General features: G+C 39.8%; 1 protein-coding gene across 2 annotated transcripts in view; it reads left to right on the top strand.

Moving 5' to 3' along the window:
* The window catches only part of SDCCAG8 (SHH signaling and ciliogenesis regulator SDCCAG8), a 321942-nt gene extending 297964 nt beyond the window's left edge, over positions 1 to 23978 (top strand). The window contains exons 17-18 of one of the 2 annotated variants that reach the window (XM_075596833.1): positions 19119 to 19252; positions 23279 to 23978. In XM_075596833.1, the coding sequence (XP_075452948.1) occupies positions 19119 to 19252; positions 23279 to 23304 (160 nt within the window). In that variant the 3' untranslated portion in view covers positions 23305 to 23978. Of the gene's footprint in view, positions 1 to 19118; positions 19253 to 23278 lie in introns of those variants that run through there. The other variant, XM_075596835.1, reaches the window with a different exon arrangement.
* The last annotated feature ends 409 nt before the right edge of the window (positions 23979 to 24387 follow it).

The following is a 24387-nucleotide window of genomic DNA, read 5'->3' as shown; positions in this document are numbered from 1 at the left end:
TTGTCGAACACTGTATGTGTATATATATATATTCAGCACTCCACACGAGCAGCTGAAGGAGCAGAGCCACTGAGGGTTTGACCACTTCATTTATTTTTCTCATTAACCTTTCACTGACTGTGTGGACTCCTGGTGCTCATTTGCAAGCTGCTTTCTTGCAAGCTGTGTTCAGCTTTAACTGTACCATTAGTGGATTCTTGCTGCCCTGCTATTAGCTGTTTAGCTGTATTTAGCCTACACTATATGTTTACTATCTATTTTCAGGGGTGTCTGATTTGACCAGGTATAGGGGAAGGGAGGCTTAGGGAAGTACCTCTCGGTCCTTTTGGACCAGGGGGAATGGGCCAGATGAAGAGGTAGTCCCTCGAAACGTCGCCCCCCTAGCATACTTTCCGTTCTCCGTTTTTTGTGTATATTCCTTGTGTTTCATGTTTTTTCCCCTTTTCCTTCCCCCCCCCCCCCCCCCCCCACCCCTCACTTTGTGACATGCCCATTTGTGATACTGGTTTCTGCAAACACATTTGATTTATTTCTGGTCCATTTTATTATTAAATGTTTATTCTGCATTACAGCTGTTTTCATCATTTAGCTATTAGACAGTGAGTGCTGGTACTTACGTAGATTTGTTAGTATTATACAGGGGAATAAGGGTCCCCTTTTGTTCCGTGCACTCTGCAATTGCATATATTTAACACTATCAGAGTGCTGTCTATCGTCCCCTTTTACCCTTGTATATATATATATATATATATATATATATATATCAATCAATATGCTCCGCGATAAATGTAAATGTTAAATGTCCATAATGTGCTAGCCAATAAATGCCAATAAAACTATACTGCTTTAAGCAAGTGGTAAAGAGTGCAAATGGGGAAGAATGAGCAGAATGGCTAGCATGTGTATAGAATGAGGAGATTCACAGAACTTACAGGTAGATGTACTGCACATAAAATGAAGGTGCTCAGATATTTGTCCTTTTCATTGTTAGAAATAGTTTCAGGATTATTTGACTCATTTGTAATTTTACATTTCTTCACGCAATTACGTTTTATATTTGTACTGTAACTGATCTTCTATTACAATAAATAATATGACTAGGTGCATAAAATGTCAAATCCTACCCAAAGCTCAATATTGTGCTCAATAATCTTCAGCAAATCAACAATTAGGGAGAAACTGGATATTTATTCTAGTATACATTCAAACATTTGTATTCCTAAAGAGGCATACAACCTATTACAGAACAAAGCTTGCATTGATAGAAGTAAAAATAAGAAAACTGCCAAAATCTGTATTGCCTATTTTTTTTTTTTTGTCAAGTGCGGGGTGCTTGCCAGTTAACCATTAAGTAATACTTTTCTAGTATTTTAATTTTTTTATTTTTTAATTGAGCTATAACTAGTTGGAATGTAACAAATGATTTTCTTATGTGTATAAGAAGATGGAAAGGGACAGAAAAGTAACGTGGAAGCAGATGTGCTGCTAGATCTACAGGCTTCTGCCAACCATATGGCATCTTAAAGAAAGATGGTTTGAGCGTCTGGATTAGCAAAGATTCGGGATAGAAAGCCATGTGTCGTGTTGGTACAGGCAGTTGTTTTAGCTCTCTACAAAAGGCTTCAGGAAATTGTGTAATGGAACAAATGGTACTGCGAGCCTTGTAACAGCCTTATTGCTGCTGGAGAGGCAACTGGCCCCTAGGCGGAAACTGCTTTTTTTTTTTTATATATAATAATTAGATTTTTTTTTCTCTTATAGTTATTGTGTATTCTTGTAAACTTTGATACTTGGCACATAACTTTTTGACTAAAATAAAAATGTACGCATGCATATGTTTTGTGTGTAAAAAAATAAATATATATTTACACACACTCTCTTTGGCCTACGTACAGTGCTACGTACATTGTCAGTGCTCTATAAGAAACAAATATTATTTAGCTATTACATGAAGATGAATGGTGAGGTCTTGATAGCCCATGTGCAATAACATCTAATAAGACCTGTATGAAATACCTGATTGTCTCCAAGGCAAATTACTCAGATCACCATCATATTCACAATCTCATATTTAATACTTAATAATTAATACTCAACATTCCCTAACAAGATGGAAAATGAGGGAGATCACGTTGGCCACCACAATCTGAATTGAGGATTGAAAAGGACAGTCCTGGAGCATTGTGAATTTCCCTCTACCTTTTTGGTGCATCTGTTATCAATTTGATAAGGATTTAATTAGGATGGCACCGCAGTTACTGTTTTTACTGTTAATGTTATTGTATTAGGGCCTTATTTTGGACCTTGGTTATGGAAGTTTTATTTGCTTTATGTTTTTTAAATTAAACAGTTGTGGGGAAATAACTTTTTGTGAATGGTCTTTTTTTCAATTGGAATCGGTTTAAAAGAAAATGAATTGTATAACGGGAAGATAATTTTTTTTATTGGTCATTTTAGATTTGGGCATAGTTCTGCATATTGACATTCCTACTCATATTATTTTCTAGCATTGCATTAGTTTCTTGTTTTTATTCACCGACATTTTATCTTATATCTGGGAAGAACAATGTGAGAGTAGAGGTTATTGACAGGGCATCATTATCTATATATCTTTTTTCATATTGTGCACCAGAACTGCAATGTGCATATAAATCAAATAAGTAATCCCACATTTTTTTTATTGTTTCTGTGACATAACGTCAAACCGCTGGTACCCAAAACAGCAGGTCACCGGTACACTGAGTCTATCCAGACTCTGCCCACCAGGAAAGCGCCTCGACTGTACTGACCATGAGGTTTTCCCATCCGGGCCATGGCAAAAAGGTGCCGAAAATACACACTAAAGTAATCCTAGCGTAAACTTACTAGGATGGTAGGGCCATAAACCAGGACCACTAGGGGGGACCACCACCCTTATATCTGGGGTACCACCCACTTCTGGTAACCACTGTCTCTCAGCCGGAGCCACAATGCTCTGGTGGTTTCTGGGGGCAGTGGGACATTCACTATTACAGGCGGTATCAGGGCTCCCAGAAAACCAGACCATTACAGATCTGGCACTATTTACTTTCATTGAGGGCGCGAGTGAAAGGGCTGATGGAAGGAGTCTGAATGTGACCCACTTGCGGCTCTCCCCCACTCACTAGGCCACTAGGCTACTACCCTGAAGGGATTAACACAGTGGAGGTTCCTGCTTCTGAATGGGACTCCTGCAGCATTAATCCTACCAGGCTGCAATGAGTGGAAGAGCTGCACAAAGAGATCAGAGAGAAGCAGTCTCACTGTGTCTCCCCGCACAGCTCTTACAGCCGATCTCACTATTTGTTTTATTATTTGTATTATGCAGTAGTGAAGCAGGAGGTCTCTGGAGCTGAACCACCTTTAATTCAGGTCCGGGACCTCCTGCTTCCTGAGGTACAGGCCTTTGTATGGGGTGCCTGTATCTCCTGCAAGTTTAAATCTCCCGTGCCACAGCCCACATGTCGGGGATATTTAAACAGCCCTAAAATACCGGCACCCCATACAGAGTTCTATAAGCAGGGGTTCCCCTGGACCTGAAATTAATGAGGTTCGGCTCCGGAGAAAACCCAGCTTCATTACTGTGTACTAAAAATCGTAAAAACTAAAAGTAAAGCTTCATTACCTTAGTGGCTAATGTAATGAAGGGATTAACCTGCCCACCATATCCCTGGGATGGCAGCTACTCCCATCACCTACCCCACTTTGCTGTGAGACCAGTAAACCGCGGGTGGCAGCCCTTAGACTGCGCTCCATCCACTTCACATTGAGCTCAAGCCGATAGTAAATAGGGCTACATCTGTATAGGGTACATACAAAATAAATAATCCAAGTCTAATCTCAGTAGGTGGTAGTGTTGCCACTAACCATACTATGAGGGGGAACCCACCCTGCACTCTTATAGAATGGCAAACTCCCACACACTCCTGGTAATCACTGACTCACAAGGCATCAGTCCCATTTCAGAGACCAGTGTCCCTGTCTATACTGTTATTTAGAAGTTACTGGGGACAATGGAGCCCAAGAAATTGCAAGGGTCGCCGGGTTCTCAGTAAGCACACTAGTAATATTCTCTCTCTCTCACTCCATCACACACACACACACACACACACACATTCCCCCTGATGAAGTCACTATACTTTGGTGTGACGAAGTGCGTAGGGTATCTTTGTGCTTGAGGTCTGTCAACAGGGAGGTGGTATTATTCCTAAACCAGCAACAGTGAAGCGGTGGAACTGTTGAACCAGTGGTGCCTATTCCTGGGGGGACTGTTGATGAGACTCACGTCGACGTGCACCCAGAACCGGAAGTTCATCACCTGCAGGTCGAGGACCTTGTTCCAGCACACATCATGGCTGCTGCATCAATCTACAGCCGCCGCTGCTCTCTTGCGCAATTTCTGGCGACCATTGTGAGTTTTGAAAGAAAAAGAAAGGGATACCGCTCAAACCTAAATATCAGATAATGTGTAGTGTAAACCTGGTGCACGGTAAAATAACATATGAAACCAACAGAAAAAAGTGGCAGAGGTCACAGCAGTCCCCTATTCATTGCACTCAAGGAAATGATCAGGATTAGTTACATAAAAATATATCCACAGTAAGAATTTTATAAGTCCCAATAGATGTATAAACAAGTTCATAAGGATACAATATCAACTAGAAGGCTAGTATGTCTGAAATAGTCCAAATAAAGAGACCATACATCTCCACAGTTAAATGTCTAATAGCCCACAAAGTGGCAAGAATATCCACTGATAAAATGCAAAAAAATAAAAAAACTTTAATAATAACCAATGAATACGCCGAGAAATAAGTGATAGAATTATTACGTATGTGTAAAATGATTAAAATAATATTTATTTATTTATAAAATATTTTACCAGGAAGTAATACATTGAGAGTTACCTCTCGTTTTCAAGTATGTCCTGGGCACAGAGTTAAGACAAATAATACATTATATACAAGACATTGCATGCACAGTTAAAGATAATTTATATTATGGCGAATGAAACAGTTACAGACCAGATTAAAATGTGTGACAGCCTTAGATTTGAAAGAACTTAGACTGGTGGTGGATGTAAGAGTCTCTGGTAGGTTGTTCCAGTTTTGGGGTGCACGGTAAGAGAAGGAGGAGCGGCCGGAAACTTTGTTGAGCCTTGGGACCATGAACAGTCTTTTGGAGTCTTATCTCAGGTGATAGGTGCTGCATGTGGTAGGGGTGAGGAGCTTGTTCAGGTAGCTGGGTAGCTTGCCCATAAAGAATTTGAAGGCAAGACAGGAAAGGTGAACTTTGTGCCTAGACTCGAGTGATGACCAATCTAGTTCTTTGAGCATTTCGCAGTGATGTGTGTTATAGTTGCATTGGAGAACAAAACGACAAATTGAATTGTAGAGGGTGTTAAATTTGCTAAGGTGGGTTTGAGGTGCTGAGCCATATACTATGTCTCCATAATCAATAATTGGCATTAGCATCTGCTGCGCGATACGTTTTCTGACCAGGAGACTTTAGGGAGGATTTGTTCCTGTAAAGTACCCCTAGTTTGGCATAGGTCTTGGTTGTCAGGGTATCAATGTGCATCCCGAATGTTAAGTGGGAGTCAAACCATATGCCCAGGTATTTAAAACTAGTGACAGGAGTTAGGGTTGTGTTAGTGTTGGTTCTAATATGGAGCTCAGTCGCTGGAAGCTTTAAAAATGTAATCTTGGTCCCAAACTCCATTGTTACAGTCTTGTCAGTGTTTAAAAACAGTTTGTTTTGGGAAATCCAGTTTTCGAGTCTGAAAAAGTCAGACTGAAGTATGTGTTGAAGGTCAGGGAGGCTATGGCTGTGTGCATATAGGATTGTGTCATCTGCATACATGTGTATTGAGGCTTCCTGACAAGCTGTGGGAAGATCATTAATGAACACTGAGAAGAGTAGGGGCCCCAGAACAAAGCCTTGCGGGACGCCACAGGTGATATCCAGGGGGTTAGAGTTAGAGCCAGAGATGGACACATGTTGGGATCTACCTGATATGTAGGACTGAAACCAGTGTAAAGCATGCTTCCCTATTCCAGAGCTCTGGAGTTTGTTGAGCAGGATAGCATGATCAACAGTATCAAAAGCCTTTGCAAAATCTAGGAATACTGCACCAGTGAGTTGACCCCGTTCCATGCCACACTGGATTTCATTGCAAACTTTTAGCAGGGTAGTTACTGTGGAGTGTTTGGGGCGAAAGCCAGATTGGAATTGGCTAGGGAAATTTGTCTTGTTATAGTAATCGCTTAATTGGGAGTGGACACATTTTCCCATGACTTTGGATAGGATTGGGAGAAGGGAGATTGGCATGTAGTTTGAGACAGTGTTTTTGTCCCCACTTTTGAAGATTGGGACAACTCTGGCAGCTTTCCAGGTCTTAGGGATATGGCCTGCAGACAGGATAGAGTTGACTATGGAAGCAATTGGTTTGGCAATTGCTGCGGCACCAAGTCGTAGGAACTTAGATTGTAGTAAGTCAGGTCCACATTGGCTGCTTAGTTTTAATTTGAGAAGCGCTTGTGTAATCTCCTCTTCGGATACTTGGCCAAATTGAAAATTGTGGGCAATGTTGGGATGGGGTGGGGCTATAGGGGTACTCCCAGGATGAGATTCAGGTTTGTGGTTTGGGTTGCGTTTCGCTAATAAGTTAGTAGCACACCCCACAAAGTAATCATTGAATGCATTTGCAATGTCGGTGGGGTTTGTCAGAGTAATATCGCCCTTGGTGATATTACTTGGCTGTTGATGGTTAGAAGGCTGGAATATGTTGTTGATAACCTTCCAGAAGTTAGCTGGGTTTGATGTGTTCTGGAGGAGATTGTCAGACTAATATTGTGCTTTTGCATGCCTTGTTTGCCTTGTGCACATGTTCCGCATGCATCTGTAGTAATTGAGATCCTTGGTAGTGCCAGTTACTTTGTAGCTTTTCCACAAGGCATCCCTGAACTGGTAGAGTGCTATAAGGTCAGGTGTAACCCATGGAAGGTGGGCACCCCGTACCCTTATTCTGCGTAGTGGAGCATGGGTATCACAGAGTTTTAAGAACTCGGATTGGAAATAGTCGAGCGCAGAATCAGGGTCAGGAATTAAATCGATTCTGTGCTAAGGGCAGTTGGTAAGATCAGCCAGAAACTGTTGTGGGTTAAAGTTTCTAAATGTTCTAGTGAGGAGAAATTTAGGGCTTGATTGGGGCGGTTTAATGTTCCTTACACAGTACACTATTGCATGGTCACTGAAAATATCAGGAAGGATGCTAGAGGATTGGATTCTCCTGGGGTTTGAGGAGAGAATCCAGTCTAGCAAGGAATGGTTGTGCGATTTCAGTTTTGTTCGTGTGGGTTGGGAAATGAGTTGCAATAGGTTAAGCGACTTGATTTGTGTGTGGATTTTGTGGTTTTTAGGGTCAAGCCAATTGAAGTTGAAATCCCCAAGAACTAGCAGCTCACTCTTCTCATTCAGAGAGGAAATTGAGCCAAGAAACTGGGTGATATCAGTCAGAGATTGTAGAGGGGCCTTAGGGGGGCGGTAGATGCCAGCAATCAGGACGGGCTTAGAGAAGGGGAAGCAGATTTTGCCAACTAGAATTTCAAAAGAGGTTGGTCTTGGGGGTCAATTTAACAGTGCAAATTGTAAGGTGTCTGCAATATAAAATAACATAATAATAATATAATAAGCCCCTGTAAGGGGAGCAGGTGGGAGGTAGGTAGCGACAACAAAAGATGCTATTTGCTAATACAATTTGAAATAGTAACACAATGTGTAGTAGTATAGCTAAGTGTTTCATTTACAATTCCTTCATTTGAATCCACCATAGGTCTTATTACATCGAATTACATTGGCTGCTTGGTGGTATAGGTTTTCTGTCTGGCTAGTGGGATCCAGGGATTAAGTATAATTCTAGAGACCAGTTTTGTCCTTCAGGGCGGGTCACCTAGCGTAGTACAATCCCACATTATCTAATATCCATTATGGTATGATACTACATTTGCACCAATGTATTGTAAAAACACATAAACCGGCACCTCCAGAAGAAAATAAAGATATACAGCCTGACCGAATATAGTCCAATGCAGCTGGGATGAGATCCAAGGCAGTATCTTCAATAAAGTCTCATAGAACGACAAACAAACAAATAAGACAACAACATGGAAGAAAAAAGAGAAAAAGATCATAGTGCAACTAAAAACAAAAAATCACTGAAAAGTTTACAAGGAATGATTGCAAATTTAATACTATGAATAAAAATGATCATAAAAACAACAAACACTTGATTGTTGGGCAAAAGACACTTATGAAGCGATGGCATCCGGTAGGGATAAAATTGAAACCCTACTTATAGCAAAGCTGATCAAAGTAAACCCGTAGCTCAATGTCACAATCCGGAACCAGAGCCTGGTAGAGAGATGATATATCTCTGCCTCTTAGAGCTCCACGATGCCGGAAACCGCCGCTGGCCACACGCCCACGAATCACCAGGAGTGCAGGGGGTAGAACAGGCAACAGCCTGAACCCAGTGGTGCCGGTGGACACACCGATGCGATACACGCAGACAAGGAGGTCTCGCGATAGCCCGGGGACGTCACCACTAAGCACAATAGCAGGGGAAGTCCCGGACAAGTACCGAGGGGCTCAGAGAGCTAGGGCTGGGTACAGAAGGACAAACGGGCTATCGGGGTAGAACGCCAAAAGTCTCTGCCAATAAAAGTCCACCCTATGCGTTTCGTGACGTCAGTCACTTCGTCAGGACCCCTGACGAAGTGACTGACGTCACGAAACGCGTAGGGTGGACTTTTATTGGCAGAGACTTTTGGCGTTCTCCCCCGATAGCCCGTTTGTTCCGGATTGTGACATTGTGCTACAGGTTTACTTTGATCAGCTTTGCTGTAAGTAGGGTTTCAATTTTATCCCTACCGGATGCCATCGCTTCATAAGTGTCTTTTGCCCAACAATCAAGTGTTTGTTGTTTTTATAATCATTTTTATTCATCGTATTAAATTTGCAATCATTCCTTGTAAACCTTATCAGTGATTTTTTGTTTTTAGTTGCACTATGATCTTTTTCTCATTTTTTCTTCCATGTTGTTGCCTTATTTGTTTGTTTGTCGTTCTATGAGACTTCATTGAAGATACTGCCTTGGATCTCATCCCAGCTGCATTGGACTATATTCGGTCAGGCTATATATCTTTATTTTCTTTTGGAGGCGCCGGTTTATGTGTTTTTATTGTCTTTATTGGTTTGTGTACCCTTTTTTACCTGGCAGCCTCCACTTTAATAGTAAAGTGTGTATTTATATTATGTTAGTCACTTAATTGTCACTAATTTTATATTTTGCATTAGCGCTGTTCCCACTGCCCTTCCCTTTTAGCTAATGTATTGTAATATATAACATAATATACTGTACCCGTGGTGGATTGCATAGATTATTCTGTCCTCTTTTTTGCACATTTTAATCTTGCCTTGTCCCCATATGCCTGGAATACGACCCTCCGTGTATGTATGCTGGATGTCAGCCTTTGAGCCTTATGTCGCGGTTTGCGTGCACATATATATAGCTGTATACAAAATTTATGCACCTCTTATGTATTACATGCATTATTCTCAACACGCTAGCTGGCGGATTAACCTATCACAGCAGCGTATGCACTGATTGGGCACTGTTGTCCCGCCCTCCCTTTAGCCACGGGTATAATTGAGACACAGACATCCACTTCACCAGCTCCTCCCCCCTGAAGAAGTGTGAAGCATCACACGAAACGCGTGTTGGGGCATGACGTCACATTGTTGGCGTCCGTGAGCGGGTCTCATTGTGGAACTGAGCAGCCGTGTTGGGAGTACTAGCAGTCCGGTTCAAGTCCGGTCTACCATAAAGAGAAGACTTCACGAGAGCAAATACAGAGGGTTCACCACAATGTGCAAACCATTCATAAGCCTCAAGAATAGAAAGGCCAGATTAGACTTTGCCAAAAAATATCTAAAAAAGCCAGCCCAGTTCTGGAACAGCATTCTTTGGACAGATGAAACCAAGATCAACCTGTACCAGAATGATGGGAAGAAAAAAGTATGGAGAAGGCTTGGAACGGCTCATGATCCGAAGCATACCACATCATCTGTAAAACACGGTGGAGGCAGTGCAATGGCATGGGCATGCATGGCTTACAATGGCACTGGGTCAGTAGTGTTTATTGATGATGTTACAGAAGACAGAAGCAGTCGGATGAATTCTAAAGTGTATAGGGATATATTGTCTGCTCAGATTCAGCGAAGTTGATTGGACGGCGCTTCACTTTACAGATGTACAATGACCAAAAACATACTGCGAAAGCAACCCAGGAGTTTTTTAAGGCAAAGAAGTGGAATATTCTGCAATGGCCGAGTCAATCACCTGATCTCAACCCGATCGAGCATGCATTTCACTTGCTGAAGACAAAACTTAAGGCAGAAAGACCCACGAACAAACAGCAACTGAAGACAGCTGCAGTAAAGGCCTGGCAGAGTATCGCAAAGGAGAAAACCCAGCGTTTGGTGATGTCCATGCGTTCCAGACTTCGAGCAGTCATTGCGTGCAAAAGATTTTCGACAAAGTATTAAAAATTAACATTTTATTTAGGATTGTGTTAATTTGTCTAATTACATTTGAGCCCCTGAATAAGGGGACTGTGTATAAAAATGGTTGCAATTCTTAAATGTTTCATACAATATTTTTGTTCAACCCCTTGAATTAAAGCTGAAAGTCTGCACTTCAATTGCATCTCGGTTCTTTCATTTCAAATCCATTGTGGTGGCGTACAGAGCCAAAATTATGAAAATTGTGTCTTAATTCCTATGGAAGCAGTGAGGGTGTACTTAGTTTTTCATACATAGTTTCTCCATTTTGGCTTTATTTTTGTTAAATAAATCATGACGCTGTGTAATATGTCATGTGTTGTTGTTCATCTGAGGTTGTATTTACCTAATTTTTAGACCTGCTAAGGAACAGATGATTTAGAAAGTACACCCTTACTGCTTCCATAGGAATTAAGATGCTAAGTAGCAGACAGGTGCTGCTAATCAAATGCCCTTGATTAATTGATTATCCGCAAGTGTGACCACCTCTATAAAAGCCAAAGTTTTAGCAGTTTGCTGGTCTGGTGCATTCAGGTGTGCGTTAACACAATGCCAAGGAAGAAAGACATCAGCAATGATCTTAGAGAAGCAATTGTTGCTGCCCATCAATCTGGGAAGGGTTGTAAGGCCATTTCCAAACAATTTACAGTCCATTATTCTACAGTGAGAAAGATTATTCAAAAGTGGAAAACATTCAAGACAGTTGCCAATCTTCCCAGGAGTGGACGTCCCAGCAAATTCACCCCAATGCTCAGAGAAATGGCAAAAAAAACAAGAGTTACATCTCAAACTCTACAGGCCTCAGTTAGCATGTTAAATGTTAAAGTTCATGACAGTACAATTAGAAAAAGACTGAACAAGTATGGTTTGTTTAGAAGGGTTGCCAGGAGAAAGCCTCTTCTCTCTAAAAAGAACATAGCAGCAAGGCTTAGGTTTGCAAAGTTGCATCTGAACAAACCACAAGACTTCTGGAACAATGTCCTTTGGACAGACGAGACCAAAGTGGAGATGTTTGGCCATATGCACAGCGCCACGTTTGGCGAAAACCAAACACAGCATATGAGCTTTTACACCTCATACCAACTGTCAAGCACGGTGGTGGAGGGGTGATGATTTGGGCTTGTTTTTGCAGCCACAGGACCTGGGAACCTTGCAGTCATTGAGTCGACCATGAACTCCTCTGTATACCAATGTATTCTAGAGTCAAATGTGAGGCCATCTGTCCGGCAGCTAAAGCTTGGTAGAAATTGGGTCATCGAACAGGACAGTGATCCCAAGCATACCAGCAAATCTACAACAGAATGGCTGAAAAAGAAAAGAATCAAGGTGTTCCAGTGGCCCAGTCAAAGTCCAGACCTCAACCTGATTGAAATACTGTGGTGGGACCTTAAGAGAGCTATGCATAAACAAATGCCCGCAAACCTCAATGAACTGATGCAATGTTGTAAAGAAGAGTGGGCCAAAATTCCTCCACAACGATGTGAGAGACTGATAGTCATACAGAAAACGATTACTTCAAGTTATTGCTGCTAAAGTTGGTTCTACAAGCTATTGAATCATAAGGTGTTCTTTGTTTTTCATACGGCTTCTCCATTTTGGCTTTATTTTTGTTAAATCATGACACGGTGTTATATGTCATGTGTTGTTGTTCATCTGAGGTTGTATTTACCTAATTTTCAGACCTGCTAAGGAACAGATGATTGTTATTATGCCCTGATATGTAAAACCCTAGAATTCAACAAGGGTGTACTTGACTTTTTCACACAACTGTATTCAGTATATAGCAAGACTTACTGTCTCCCGCACTACAGATGAACAAGCAAAAGGTTCTGGTACCAGTGACATTATCTGCCGCGATGGAGCTGTGTGGGTTCGCAGAGCTGGCCTAAGGTCAAGGCGGTTGCCTCGGGCTCCACACCTTTATGGGGCCCCACGCACCCGCCTACCGGCACCAGGATTGAACTTACACCCAACCGGAGGGAGCACGGAGCCCCCGAACTGGCAGGACTGCCTCTCATCTCAAAGGAAGTGTGTGCTCCTCACCCCAAAGTGTGTGTGTGTGTTGAGGGGGTCTTACCTTCTCCAGAATGGCCCTTCTCCTGCAGCATCGTTGTCATGGTGACTCCACGTCACATAATGTCCCATTGCCATGACACCGCATTGCTGCAAGAGGAGCGCCACTCTTCGAAGTAAGTACCCCACCACTTCTACCGGAGGGGCCCCGCTGCCAGCATTTCGTAAGGGCAGCCCTCCATACTTCTGAAGGGGACCCCCACAGCGTTAAGCCTTCAGTACAGAGACCAACATGACCGAACGTGGGAGCTGCCTTAAAGACACTAAGTTTTGCTACAGTACATCTTTATATATCCTTCACTTTTTTCAAATCTTTCCTGCATCTTTTGTGAAACATTGATATACAGTAACTAAGATTATATAAAGTCAATTTTATAGAAAAAAAAATAAAAGTATATGTAAGAGACGTGCGCAGAGGTAAGCAATAGAGACTGGGTTTAAGGTGAACTAAAATAAGGCTTTTATTGCGCCTGCTTCTTTAACATATGAAAATCAAACATATGCAAATAAGGGGTTAAACAAAGCTTCTGCTCCACTTGGGAGTATTTCTAGGTAAACATATGCAGTCCAGAACTCCCTTTAGATAGCATGTTTCCAAGCCCCAAACATATATTTTGATATGTGCAGATATACAACAGTCTTAGAAAGTAAAGCTTATCTGTCTCTCTGGTAGCAGCAGGGAAAGGCTTTTCTGTTCTCCTGGTGTCCGCACCCTTGTGTGCTAAGGTAATGTCAGGATCCAGGTTTAGAATCTTGTCCCCTTTGTCTTGTTGTCAGCTTGCAACTCAAGACATTGGTTTGTTCCACAGGTCAGCCCAGTTGTGGACTAGGGAACTCTGTCTTTCTGATTCCTGGGTCAGCTCAGCTCACGTGTGAGCTCAGGAAGAATCTCCTTCCTGTCTCAGAGGCAGGCTTTTTCTGATACCTGTAATCAGCCAGGTGGTGTTGGTTAATTGTCTACCAGCAGTTAACCACCACACTGCTGGATTAGAGGCACATTTTTGAACAGGGATAAAGTCCCCTGTTACAGTATATAAAAAAATAATTGGTTTTAAACTTAAGCAACCCCCCCCCCCCTTAAATGTTCTTCTTGGACTGATGATGGTGAAAACTGTTTAAATAAATGTTGCTTATGAAATACTAAAATGCATTATATAGTGCATAAAATATATTTGAGAGTAAATTTGAGTTAATTCTGCTTTAGACTGGACTGTTGAGTTAGTTGTAATTTCATATTACAATGGCATTGAGTTTATCTGGTTGACAGCTATAGTAAAATTCTGCACCATTAAAGCAATTATATGCAGATTGCCTTTCTGTTAGGCTTCAGTCATTTGGCTTCAGTTACAATTTTTCCGGTTTGTCACATTAAGCTTTACATTTGTCTGAAAATGCAAATTAGGGACTATGTTTCACCAATACTTATTTTCCATTTTTTCTGTTAAGCCATTTTAAAGTCTTATCTGTTTGTATCATTTAATTTTGTGCGGCAAAAATAAACCATCCTACATCTATCTATCTATTTATGTCTTTCTTTTTTTTTGCCATTAGTTTTATTAATGAAGCCACAAGAAGCCTTTGAAGATCATATCCTAGTTAGTGACATGATTTATTACACCAAGCAGCAGTCAACTTTTTATTACTGAGTCACTCTGCTCTGCTCACCTGGTTGCCTTCAGTTACCTCGGTAACCAGCAGATGGGGTTCTTTCACAAGGGTCAGCAGCCAGGTTGCTGCAAGGAATACAAAAAGTAGTGACATAAAATGCCTCTCAGCATTGACAGTTCTGCTGTGAATAGTGAGGAATAGTTATCAGATTACTTGTACTTAAACCTAATTAAGATGTTTGCCACACACATTTGGTTCACAGTTATTGGATTTGCTGCTTTAAGCAATGGCAGATTTTAGGTAATTTTATTTGGATAAAAAAAACCTTGTATAGCACCGCTCTGCCAAATAGAAATAGATTACATGATATGAAATACTAATAAATCTCCAAAGTCTCCGTACAAGGTATGCCATTGTTTAGCAGTCTGTGTTTAACTTTTTATATTGCTATTTTACTGTTATTGTTGGATTTTCATTACTACAACTAAGGAATAATTAAACTGGATTATAAATTGCCATCTATCATAGGCATTGAGGAACAATCTGTTATTCCAGGTTCCATATTGCTGTTTGGATGAATTTGTTACTGCCTTTTTTCCACTTGATTTATGACAGAAGCAAGTTGTAGTTTGATAATGATTATTAAATATCCAACAGTATTCTGTTTGGGTTTTTTCCCCAGACCATCTTATATATCATCATATTATTCTTATTCGTGCTGACAATCTTAGTATAAAATGTGATAAGACATAAATGCAAAATGTATAAAGGGGCATTATTTCTATAAATAGCTTACTATCTCTGGTCATAGAAAATGTATGAGGTAAAGAATGAGCATACATGTGCTGCAAGAAGTCATACGTATGTTGTCACTTATTGAGGAAAAAACGGGATTGCTTCTTGTTACAGTATGCATACATTTTAGTTGGAAACATTTTAGATAGTGTACTCGAGTCCACCATTAATAAATATCTCTTTGTGCTCAGCATGGCACCAGTTATCCTTAGGGCTCACTAACAGAAGAACATGGAACAGAAACGTTAGTTAACTTTGCTAGAGCTCCAGCTATAGTATGTTGCAAAACTTTACATGCTTCCAGAGAAATGGCTGCAGACAGCTTTCCCAGGGCCCAGGACTAAAGTTTCCACCGGGGCCCCCCACCCATATGGCCTTGCGAGAAGCCCCCCCATTTTCTTTTACACCCGCCCTTCTCACACACCACCTCACTCACCACCCACTCTTACATGCCCCATCACCCTTTCCTTCCCCCCTCCCTCACACCCCCACCTATCCCACCCCCATGTATTTCTCCCCACTCCCCACACTCAATAACCCTCTTCCCCAATGAACACACACTCAATAGGCCCACCTCTCAAATACACACACAACCAATATGCCCCCTCCCCAAATACACACACATAAATCCCCCTCCCCAAATGTAGACACACACAATAGGCCCCTCTCCCCAAATACAGAACACAAACACAATGGGCCCCCCTCCCCAAATACACACATACAATAGGCGCCCCTCGCCAAATATAGACACAAGCACAATAAGCTCCCCTCCCCAAATACAGACACACACACAATAGGCTCCCCTCCCCAAATACAGACACACACAATAGGCCCCCTTCCCCAAATATAGACAGACACACACACACAATAAGCCCCCTCCCCAAATACAGACAGACACACACAAACACACACACACACACACACACACACACACACACACACACACACACACAATAAGCCCCCCATCCCAAATACAGACGCACACAATAGGCCCCCCTCCCCAAATACAGACACACACACAATAGGTCCCCCTCCCCAAATACAGACACACACAATAGGCCCTCCTCCCCAAATACAAACACCCACACACACCCACACACACAATAGACTTCTCAAATACAGTCACACACAAAATAACTCCCCACCCCCAAACAAATATCAAACACACCCCTTAGAGGGTAAGGGGCCTGGGAGGGTGATATAAAGGGGGCCTGGGGCATTTGGGCTCACCTGGGGCCCTTGGATGAGCCTGCTAGAGCCACATAGCCAGTGCACAGGAGAGCCTTGCAGGCCAGCGGAGGCCTAAGGTAGGGACAGCTGGGCGGTGTCGAGGAAAGGGGGAGTCCTGCAGGAGAAAAGGGAGAAGACGAACAGATGGTACCGGCAGGCAGAAAAGGGGAGGGCCCGTCTTGCCTGCAGAGAGATAAATGTAGGGTTCCCGGCAGGGAGGCCGGGCCCCTTACGTGGCCGGGTCCGGTACAGCAGTTCCGGCTGCCTCCCCCTATCAGCAACCCTGTCCAGAGATGTGTCAAAGTATTTCGATTTTTATTTATTATACAGTACCTTTATCTCCTTTGTACTTCAAGTTTTGTTTAATTATTGCAATTTACCTTTATTGTAAATAGTGTGCTTGTTTTCTTTTCACCTCTGTCTATCGAAATCCCACAACAACCAGAATATGGAGTACCACTTTCTAGGACTTTGGGGAACAAAACATGTTAGGCTGACTTTCTTTAGTGTTCTAAAGGAAACATTTATTGAGGAGAACACACAGCTGTTGTAGTTTATCAACAAAAAGGTGAAAGTATTGATTTTATTATGTTCACAAATCTACAAAGACAAGTGAAATGATACATCGAAACTTGGTTAATATGCTGTTGTGAACATAAAAATATATGTTTACATAGAGCAGGGGTGTTCAAACTTTTCAGTCTGCGCCCCCCTGCCTGCTCTCCCCCCCTGATCATGCCGCCCACCCCACTTACCTTGTCTCCGGCATCAAATGACGCTGCGGGGTCATGTGATGTCAAGTTGCCATGGCAATGCGACGTCACGTGATGCCGCATTGCTATGGCAACGTGTCACTCGAAGCCGTCGGAGACAAGGTAAGGGTCGTCCAGCAATTTATTTACATGCTTTGGGGAAGAGTGCGGGGCCTCTGTAAGTGCCCTCCCCAGAAAATCTCACTCCCCCCAGTTACGCACCCTTTACACAGAGCATTTTTAACACTTTCTAATGGACTGCAGTGGCCTAAAGAATGAAGTTGGTTTGCTCTTGTATGGTGTTTTCACTATTCTTCTGTACTGCTGTTCGTTCTAAATAGAGATGGGAGGACAAACTCCAAGCAGCAATACCCACCAAAATGTAATTATTATTTCTTTTTTTTAAGGACACTGCCTGCACCTTTCTGTTGAGTATTGGGCTGGTATTGTAAATATGGACTGCATTATTTTCTTATTTGTCCTGATAAAGATCCATGCGGGACAAAACATTGGTCCATATATGTTTTAAAAAGGGGATATCAAAGCTAAACTAAAAGAGTGATATTGGTTGACGCTTCCACACACAATACAGTCAGTGATTCTTAGTGATCAAATATTAATAATAAATACATTTGTGAATTGTGAACATATAGATTATATAAATTATGTAAATGGTTGAAAATGCTCAAAAAAACCTCTGGTCGGGACTTGTTTCCAAAAGCTCTCTACAGAATCCAAAGGGAGCAGGATCAACCCAAAAATGAAAAATACATACAGTAGCATGTACTGTAGTGACAAAAATGATAAGTGAGTGGGATCTTGGCTCTTACGGTTGTTCTACTTACAAGAAGTAGGTGTAAATAAAGCCTATCTCCAGTCTGTGGCTGTGGAATTTCTTTCTTGAAAATGTATGCTGGTGTACCTCAGGATAGAAGAATGGGAATAGACATAGGGCAGATCAAAATATCACATTTATAATAAAAACATGTACTCAAAGTACTTGCATTCTGTACATGTGTAAGTGGCATATAAACAAGTACTCTGGGCTAGTCTTGTCTTCGCTTCTGTATGTCCAATGGCCCTGTTGGCTTAGGATGGTGTACAGCCACTGTATGCAGCTGGTCTCTCTCCTCCAGCTCCCCTTGCGCGTACTCCCAGCATCTGATGTCACCGGTGATGCGGATATGCGTCACTTCTAGTTCTACACGATGGGGAAATCAACAGGCAAATGATGATCTGTCCTCCTGTCCCTCACTAAATCCACTCACACTCAATCTCATGCGTTTCACAGCTTCACGCCACTTCTTCAGAAGGTAGTGATTCTCGTAAGTATACACCTACTTCTCGTAAGTAGAACAACCTTACGAGCAAAGATCCCGCTCACTTATAATTTTTGTCACAACAGTACACACTATGTATTATTTTTCATTTTTGGGTTGATCCTGCTCCCTTTGGATTCTGTGTAGAGCTAAAAAGGGAATATACTGATGAAGTGGCCGTTATTCGAACACATCTTGGCGCCGATTTTTAGTTATCTGCTGTTCCTCACGCAGCATGAAACGCGGCTAATCGCCCCAGGCACCCGCGCTTATCGCGGATGTTTTGTTTGAATTTCATGGATTCTGTTTCTTTGTTTGCAATAAAATGGATGGATTGTAATGTGTACAGTAGTGTACTACTGTGCTAATGTTTCAATTTCATGTATTTAAAAGCCAGAACACTAAAATTCGTTATGCTGCTCTCGCCGTGCTCACATCTTAGTGCTGGAAGGCTGGAATTCATCCCGCGGTTTAAAATCGGGATTCCGATGTACATGACACGTGAAATGTTCGAATAACGGCCGCTACATCAGTAACAGCAATTTTAATTTGGAATCATAAACTGAATATGTCTACAAATTGTGATCAGCCACTTCCATGGTGGCGTCCAACAATGCCATTACTATTATCATGGTACTTAGGCTACTGCATGTTATTATGTGGTTCCATAAATAACTGTTGGTCATTTTTTTAAATCTAGGTTGCAGCAGCTGGACAAACATTGTCAGAGTAGTGCCCAACAGCTGGTGGAGCTACTTAGCAAACAGAATGAACTAATGAAGGAGAGGCAGATGCTTATGGAAGAGGTGCAGTTCTTAAAAAACAAAAACACAGGTAATCTGCAACGCACACAAAAAACGATAGTAGAAAAGCTATGTTCATTATGGACCAAACTGGATCTGTTGAGGGGTTTTGTGTAGCATATAAATTATGTAACGTACTTTTAAAATTGATTTTTAAATGGTGTTTAGGCACAGTACCAGTCTGAATAGTTATGATTCCAAAATCATATGCTTAATTGATACTGTAATATTCATATTTTTTCTCCACAGAATTTATATATTTTTTTTATAGATCACATTTGAGCAAATAGGTAGTCTTTGGTAAATAAACATAAACAAACAACAATTGGTCTAATTGGAATATAAAATGTATTTCTTGAACGTCCATACAAGTAGGCCTAAAATCAGGATCTAAATATGAGGTTTCATTTTAAACAGCTGTGCTTAACTGTATTTTTTATGAAAACTGGGCAGGCTAGGAGGTATCCCCTCTCCTAAATATTTTAAGTAGAGGCAAACTAGTTTAGATGGGGTTAAACTAACATCAAGACATTCCGTCTTGGCAAGCCCAAACCCACTACATTGTATCAAATACCAAATCCACTACATTAAACTAACATCAGTCTATTGCAGTCCAGCAAATAAAAGGCAACACATTAATAAGAAAAAACTGACTATATTACATATTCCCAAATAAACATCAATAAATGATTTGGTTCCCATCCCATAGTAATTGAAGTTTAAATAGCATTTTATTTTAATATGCAAAATATAGGTTTAAGCTGAGGAGAAGGCGGCATGGATTAGTGGCAGTACCACTGGCTGAACCCATTTGAACCACAGTGTCAGCTTATTGTGATCGTGGGCAAGTCATTTTGTTGTCCTGTGTCCCAGACGTCAAAATTATAAACTCTGTTAGGCAGAGACTTTAGCCCACTAAATTATGTTTACACCACTGCATACACTTTTGGGAATACACAAGAAACAATATTTATTTTAATGGCCAACTGTGCTATATTTACAATTTAAAAAACAAAATAGCTGTCAAATTTCTAGATAAAAGCTCAATGATGGATGGAAAACTTTTCTACCATGCAGAATGAAGCTGGGTCACAAAATATAGCATAAAATATAGCATGTAGCTAAAAAGTACAGTAAATGTTGAACAGATCTAGAACTGCAGCCAATTAAAGCATACCTTTCAATTGTGTAGCAGGTGGAAAATAGCATATGAGTACCCAATGAATAGGCCAAAACCTTGGTGTAAGTTACCTTTTGCAGTACTGAATTTGTGAATACATAACATAGCCACTTTGATTAACCCAACCAGATAAACCTACACACAAAAAAAACATTTTCAAAACAAACATTAAAAAGTTAAAATCATGTTATATTTTATTTTTCCTCTACTAACTTTTGGAAGGGTTACAACCATCACATATTTTTTCTAAATTTGGGTACATACATATAATGAACTATGTTATTGTAAAGTGAAGCAGTGAATCAAATACATTTATACATTATTATACCTTATGTTATATTTTCAGTGTAGCTCAACCATTCTGACCTCTATTCACATGCATAAAGAGTGAAAAATATTTAAAAAGATATATATTTGTGCAATTAACATTGGTTTTATGTAATAGTCATATGCAAGGAAAACAAGAGAGTATAAACAAGCATATGATCTTCATTCAATTGAACCAGTTTCCTAGTCCCATACTCTTTGCATCACTTCCAGAAGATGGCACTGGTCCTCGGTAACATTGTGTACACTTGAAAAGGCACGTGCTAATAGGATTTTACTTATCACCATCTGCCTTTGTCAATGTCCATAATATTGTCACAGCCTGTCCACGGTGGCAATTTTTATGTACCTTAATTCATTTCTAATTGATTTATTGCTTGATATTGTAACATTGCTCACATGTTTTAAGAAATATGTTACTTTAAATGCATTCAGCACTGTAGGTAATAATTTGAGAAGCAGAGATTCTACGCATGTATGATTTCTAGTAATAGTCGTTTAGTTTTCTCAGGAAAGGCAAAGTTGCAAAACTCACAGCATTTAACCATCATAGTAATGGTTTCATGAAGGCTGTTGCCAGTTAACAAGTCTTGAGAATTTATTATGAGACTGCTATTTGATATAAATAATTGTCTAGATAATTTTACAATGAATGCAAGGAATTTGTCACAATTTTGTTGTTGTGCGTAGAAAACAAAAAGGCACCAATCAATACATAGAAAAGAAAAAGAAAGCGCTAACACTCTAAAAATGTCTTCGTACAAATGTGGCCAATATAAATGCAAAATTCCTTTATCACAGATGTACATGTGTAACATGATATAATACAATTAAAATGAAAAAAAAAACTCCAAATTTAGAGAGTCCCAGTTGAGCAAATTCTAGTCCTGCTGCCGAGGTCCAAGGAGGAGGGATTTCCACATCCCTCCCAAAAATAACAGGAACGGTAAAAGGATGGACGTCTTTGGCGTGTGGACTAAACAAATTTAATACATGGAAGAGAGGAAACATACAGTGTAATCACAGTTAGATGCAGAAATGAATCAAAAAATTATTGACGTAAACTTAACTTGACTGTAGTGGCTCGTCCATGTATTAAATTTGTTCAGTCCACGCGCCAAATACGTCCACCCTTTCAACGTTCCACCAATCAATACATGAAAATATACTTTCAGTGTTGAAGACAACTGAACTCTGAAGCATAATTTGTGTAGTAGCACTAATACTATGATTGGTTTTACAACCAAGTTACAAATAAAGGGATTGACATGTGCTGGCATTTTATGGAATGGAGTACCAGCTTTTATTTGCTTACAAATAAGTATTTTTGTTATTCACTTTTTGAATATAGCCTTGAATATTTTGAATGTTTAAAACTGCATTGCCACCTATCTAACTTTGAGGTGAAGGAGTATGAATTGTGATTATAATAATATTTATCTTACTACCACTTGTAGGGTTTCCAAATGCCTCCCACTTGCTAAATAGGACAAATGAAGTTGAGACACATGAAGCATCGACACAGAATAAATTGTTCCATGTTGTGCTGAGATTCATATTCCTAAATATAAGTGCAAATTAGATAGGCACTTCATTAGCAGTACAGTATATGCAGTCCTGTCATACCAGACTCACATGCTTAAGCAACATCCACAGCATTACTTTGCGTGCCTGAAAGAAATAGTAACAGAAAAATCAGCAAGACATTAATAACATGTATACTTGCAGAAGATTGGGTACACTTACCAGATTACCATGGTTTTTTTTTATTTAATTTCCAAACAAAAATTTCCCATAATACTTAGTTTTTATTTCCTAGTTAATAAAGCAGTAGCTTCCTTTGAGAGTATGTTAAATATTTCCACAAAAAAAAGGTTGCAGTTTTTTTTGGTTGCCGTTAACAATCTTGCTACTAGTATATTTTTTACATCCTTTATAAACATATAGAATAGGACTCAATTTGAACTTGAGATCTCTTTATCTACATTGAAAGTTTGTCAAGGAGATGTGCCCAGTACGAATATGGTAGAAAAAACATATTTTCTAAATGTTGTTTTTGCTTTATGAAAAAATAGAAAAAAAATTAACTTTTGAAGTTTATTTGATTCACTACCAAACAAAATAATACTGTTAAGCTGATAATTTTGTGTTTCGCTGTGTTTTGGTTTCTGAGAAATACAAGCAACATCCTGTTTTGAAAAAGTGGCTACTTGCTACCGATGCAGTAAACAAGTGGCATTGACTTCTCCTTTCCTAGAATGAGATGAGGAACCACCAAGGTTGTGTCATAACATAACTTAACTGTTATGTATCATTTCAAGCTGGTTATGACAGTTTTGTCAACATTATTTTTGATGTGAAAGTAGAATGAGTACAACTGAATACAAAGGAAATGAAAGATTTCAAAATAACATTTAAGTTTCATTTTCACCAAATCTTGGACCACTTCACCTAAGATAATGTAGCCACACCTAGAATTGTTGCTTATATGTTAAAGGAAAAAATGTTTAATGTCAATATTTAAATACATATTGTTTTTTTGTCTTTCAGCTAACATCAGTCAAAGAATGTTATAGCACCCCATTCTGGTACATCACTGAAAAACATGATCTCAACCTTTTTATGACTGTATCTTATTTCTGCTTTTAATAAAATTACTACCCATTGTTAAATATTTATGATAGCTTTTATTCATACTAATTCATATTTTTTTTAAACCATACAGCATGTATATAGCAAATGTAGTTTTTTTTTGTTTGTTTTTTTAAATACGTTGATATGTGAATAAAGCTCAATTTGATTTTTTGCTATATTTGGCCTTTGGTGCAGGAAATGACATTGTATCTTTAGAAAAATCAATTAAATCTTTATCTCTGACGTCAAGACAATAGTATATTGTTTTTGGTGTCAAATATAATGGTGATGTATAATAAAGCACATATTTTACTTGTGAACACATTTGCTCACACAATTTTATATTGCTGGTAAAGTGTGCATGCAATAAGTTATATGACTACTACTCACAGAGGTGGACATCAAGAGTTTACTGTGCAATGACTATGTAACTATTAAGTTATATCTTTGTTAAAGATTAAGCACAAGACCAAAGATGATGCATGTTGGTCTTTACATCATGTTGTATACAATAAAACATAAAAACATTTGCAAAGAATTATATCTGTGTACCAAGGGGATTATGTCCAAAACTATAATATAATGTCATTGCTATTTAAATGTCCCAGGTCCGTAGACAAATATATGTATTTTGCATAAAGTTTAGAACTAGACGACAGAAGAGTGGGTGACCTTATTGTCGACACTATACTGTAAATGAAAATTAATAGAAAATATATTACATAAATTCCCTTTATGGTTGATTGCCGTAGCTAATTTATTTCTCGATGTTGAGATGGCACTAAAAATACAAGAAATTGCTTCAAAATTATTTTCTCCCCATCCCAAACGTTTTGCACTTTATTGTGGGAGTTATTGATTTTCATAAAATTATTGCAATTTGCTTTAGAATGTTGATAACAGCACATCTTGTTGTTTAGATTGCAAATTTTATTGTGCAAAATTAACCATTGGTGGTATGTTAATTTCAATATGTGTGATTTTTTTACATTTTTTTTTATAACTTAAAATTTTTATTGAGTCAC

Source organism: Ascaphus truei, chromosome 4 (assembly GCF_040206685.1).
Source record: "Ascaphus truei isolate aAscTru1 chromosome 4, aAscTru1.hap1, whole genome shotgun sequence".
Lineage (NCBI taxonomy): Eukaryota > Metazoa > Chordata > Amphibia > Anura > Ascaphidae > Ascaphus > Ascaphus truei.
This window is presented reverse-complemented; position numbering and strand designations above follow the sequence as displayed.